The 3,776-nt window shown below is 39.1% G+C and overlaps 1 protein-coding gene across 1 annotated transcript in view; it reads left to right on the forward strand.

Annotated features, from left to right (window-relative positions):
- LOC127962174 (probable E3 ubiquitin-protein ligase HECTD4) overlaps nucleotides 1–2,719 on the forward strand; it is an 83,938-nt gene extending 81,219 nt beyond the window's left edge. Inside the window, exons 74-76 of the mRNA XM_052561672.1 lie at nucleotides 423–618; nucleotides 1,587–1,809; nucleotides 2,049–2,719. Coding sequence (XP_052417632.1) covers nucleotides 423–618; nucleotides 1,587–1,809; nucleotides 2,049–2,185 — 556 coding nt within the window. The 3' untranslated portion in view covers nucleotides 2,186–2,719. The remainder of the gene's footprint in view (nucleotides 1–422; nucleotides 619–1,586; nucleotides 1,810–2,048) is intronic.
- Nucleotides 2,720–3,776: the final 1,057 nt, after the last annotated feature.

The following is a 3,776-nucleotide window of genomic DNA, read 5'->3' on the forward strand; positions in this document are numbered from 1 at the left end:
ACATACATGTTTTTACATTTTACTTATATTAAAAAAAAAACTACATGTAATTACATCTGTATTTAATTTCTGTAATTACATTGATAATTACACTGTTGACCCATACTTTACACCTCAACCCACCCTTAAACTTACCCATACCTCCAACCCTCTCCCTAACCTTACCCCATCCCACCTCAATAGCAGCAAAAGTGTTTTACAATACAATATGAACACAATAAGTACATTGTACTTATTTTTTTATGTAAGTACATAGTAGTTAAGGCCACCTAATATAAAGTGGGACCCGTTTTACTTTATATTAGACTCAAAAATGCATGTACTGTGCTTATTGCGATATGGTGAAATGCTGAGTGCTTCTTGAATGTTATTAGATTGTTAGTTGATCTCTAATGCATGTAGTTGTGTGTGTGTTTGTTCAGCTGGGAGAATAAGGAGGTGTATGTGCGAGCGGTGCGAGATCTGCGTCTGCGGGAGCTGCAGAATGTGGAGTGTATGTCGGCGGTCCGCGCCGGGCTGGGCTCCATCATACCCCTGCAGCTCCTGACCTTACTGAGCCCCGCTGAGCTGGAGCTGCGCACCTGCGGCCTGCCGCACGTCAACCTGGAGTTCCTCAAGGTCTGACAGTCAACCGCTCAACTCACTTTCCTGTGACTTTACTTCCAGCATTGAGACGTTAACGCTTGCCTTCATCTTTGTTGACTTACCTGTGGTCCCTAGTGAAACAAAAGTGCATATAAAGGGCTACTTTCCACAGTTTTTTTTCTGTTAATTTACTCTCCCTGAGGCCATTTGAGACATAGGAGACTTTTATCTGCAGCTGAACAGTACGGCAAGTTTTTAGCTGAAAACGTGATCCTTGGGGATTGTTCAAAAAATAAAAGTCAGCAGTTACTGTCCCTGTGAGAGCCAAAAAAGCAGATACAGGCAACACAAAATAAATACCCGTGGTATTAACAATGTGGTCTTATGAAATGAAATGATTGGTCTGTGCAAGAAACTGAGTAATAATGAACAAACAATTTAGAGCGTACGTTTGCAAACCATTTGTAATGGTTATTTTTAGTGAATTACAGTCAACATTTGAAATGCATCAAGAAAGTTGTCCTGAGACAAAAAGGGATTTGTTTAACTTTGATAGGAGGTTTTGATTCGCTTTAAATGTTGACTGAAAAACAAAGAAGCATCTGAAACAGTTTGTGTGTACAACAGCACACATCTACAAGTTGCTCAATCAAAACTCACTTTCAGATGACTGACAGTCACTCAGACTAGAAATGACTTTTTTTATCAATTTCCCCAAAGACCAATTCACCTAGAAAAATAAGAAAAGTCAGCTAAACGTTGAATGGCCAGAGGGTGAGTAAATTAACAGCAAATGGGTGGACTCTCCCTTTGAGCCCTAACTAAGTGGGTCCAAAGAACTGTAAAGCTGCAGAGCTAATTGCACTTAATGTTTATTGAAACTGTAATGCATTTAAATCCAACTGACTGTACATTATGCCACTTTTTACACATTTGCTTACCAAATTGACAACAGAGCTTGTTCCCTAACCGAACCTGTCCTCCTGATCCCGTCGACCCAGGCTCACACCATGTATCAGGTGGGACTGATGGAGACGGACCAGCACATTGAGTTCTTCTGGGCCGCGCTCGAGATGTTCACGCAGGAGGAGCTCAGCAAGTTCATCAAGTTCGCCTGCAACCAGGAGCGAATCCCCTTCACCTGCCCCTGTAAAGACGGCGGCCCCGACACGGCTCACGTGCCCCCCTACCCCATGAAGATCGCCCCCCCTGATGGGGCAGTGGGTGAGGGTCACACATTCATCGTTGACTTGATCAGAGTCCGAAATTAACAAATAAACTTACATTTGAACTGTGCCATCAGTGCAGTTACAGTGCAGTGCAAGAGATTTATTTAGTGTTGGACACCGCAATAGAAAAACTGTTCTAAAACATCTTTTCTTAAAACACTATTGGTGTAGAGTATTTAAATAAAGTTGAATTGTTCTGGAGCTATTAACTCTTGGTGTTTCCATCTGTTCCAGGTTCAGCAGATCTGCGTTACGTTCGCGTGGAGACCTGCATGTTCATGGTCAAGCTGCCGCAGTACTCTTCCCTCGATGTGATGCTGGAGAAGCTGCGCTACGCTATCCACTATCGTGAAGATCCTCTCAGCGGTTAAACCTGACTCCTCAGATCCTGACGAACACACGACCATAAGTGACTACTACAGTTCTCACTTCTGTTTCAAGATCAGTCATGAAGGAGCTTGGTCAGCCCAGAGACTAGCGTTTGCTTGTGTTTGACGGAGGGCGATGAGTTTAACAGCAGCTTGTGATGGTGAAGAGAAAGCCACAGTTTTATAAAATGACCTACATGTGCTGTTCATCGACGAATGTGAAGGAAATGGCACTGTAACTGTTTTTCTCCCTTTTAAACATTTAATCTCTCTCTCTCTCTCTCTCATTTAATCAGTCTTTCATTCCCAGTGTGCCACTGCCGCTGCCTTCTCTCCATTAGTGACAGTGATTGTTGACGCACATCTCCAGAGATGCTGAATTTAGCTTTGCAAAGGACTTAAACGTTCGGCTGAAAGTTATAGCTGCATCTTTCAGTATACATTTGGGGTGAATCTCACGGAACCTGTCCAAGAACATGTAAAAAAAAAATTGGTACCATGTTTTTTTATTTTACTTTTTTTTTTTTTTTTTTTTTTTTATTAGCATATTCTCATTAACGTAATGCTCCTCAGGTTTTTTATTTGTTTATTTTTTTAGCATTTTTCAATTTTTCCTCAATTCTCAGGTTTTTTTTTTTTTTGGGGGGGGGGGGGATGTTCCTCGATTCTCATTACCCTAATGCACCTCAGTTTTTTTTTCTTTGCCATTTTTTCCCCTCAATTCTCATTACCCTAAATCACCTCAGGGTATTTTTTTCCTCAATTCTCATTTACCAATAATGCACCTTGGTTGTTTTTTCTTTGCCATTTTTCCCCCTCAATTCTCATTACCCTATTCACCTCAGTTTTGGGTTATTTTTTGGGGGGGGCTTTTTTCCTCAATTCTCATTACCCTAATGCACCTCAGTTTTTTTTCTTTGCCATTTATTCTCAATTCTAATTACCCTTATCACCTCAGGATTTTTTTTTTTTTTTTTGGGTTAGGCATTCTTTTTTTTTTTTATACATTTTTCCTCAATTCTCATTACCCTAATACACCTCAGGGTTTTTTTTTTTGTTTTTTTTTACATTTCTCATCAATTCTCATTACCCTAATACACCTCAGGGTTTTTTTTTTTGTTTTTTTTACATTTCTCATCAATTCTCATTACCCTAATACACCTCAGGGTTTTTTTTTTTTCTATATTCTTATTACCCTAATACACCTGATATTAATTGTTTGCGTTTCTTGCAAATTGTCATTACCCTAAATGCACACAGATTTTTTTCTTTGTTTGGCATTGTTCTTAAATTCTCATATACTATTCATTAGAATAATGCACCTAATTTATTTTTGTATTATTATTTTTATATAATTTTTTCCCTTTATTCTCATATAACTGTATATACACAATATGCTGTTGTTTTGTTCTAAATTGACCAGGCAATACACCTGTAATTAATTATCATCAAGAATGTAATGCCAGAAAATCTCAATGGTCTTATATTATACTTCATTTTCCTTGCGCTAGAGTGTGTTCTTGACAGGTTTTGCGAGGTTTACCCATTTAGAGACTTGAAAGGGCTTACTCTCAGTGATTCAAACTCTTCAAAG

Source organism: Carassius gibelio, chromosome B7, assembly GCF_023724105.1.
Source record: "Carassius gibelio isolate Cgi1373 ecotype wild population from Czech Republic chromosome B7, carGib1.2-hapl.c, whole genome shotgun sequence".
Classification (NCBI taxonomy): domain Eukaryota; kingdom Metazoa; phylum Chordata; class Actinopteri; order Cypriniformes; family Cyprinidae; genus Carassius; species Carassius gibelio.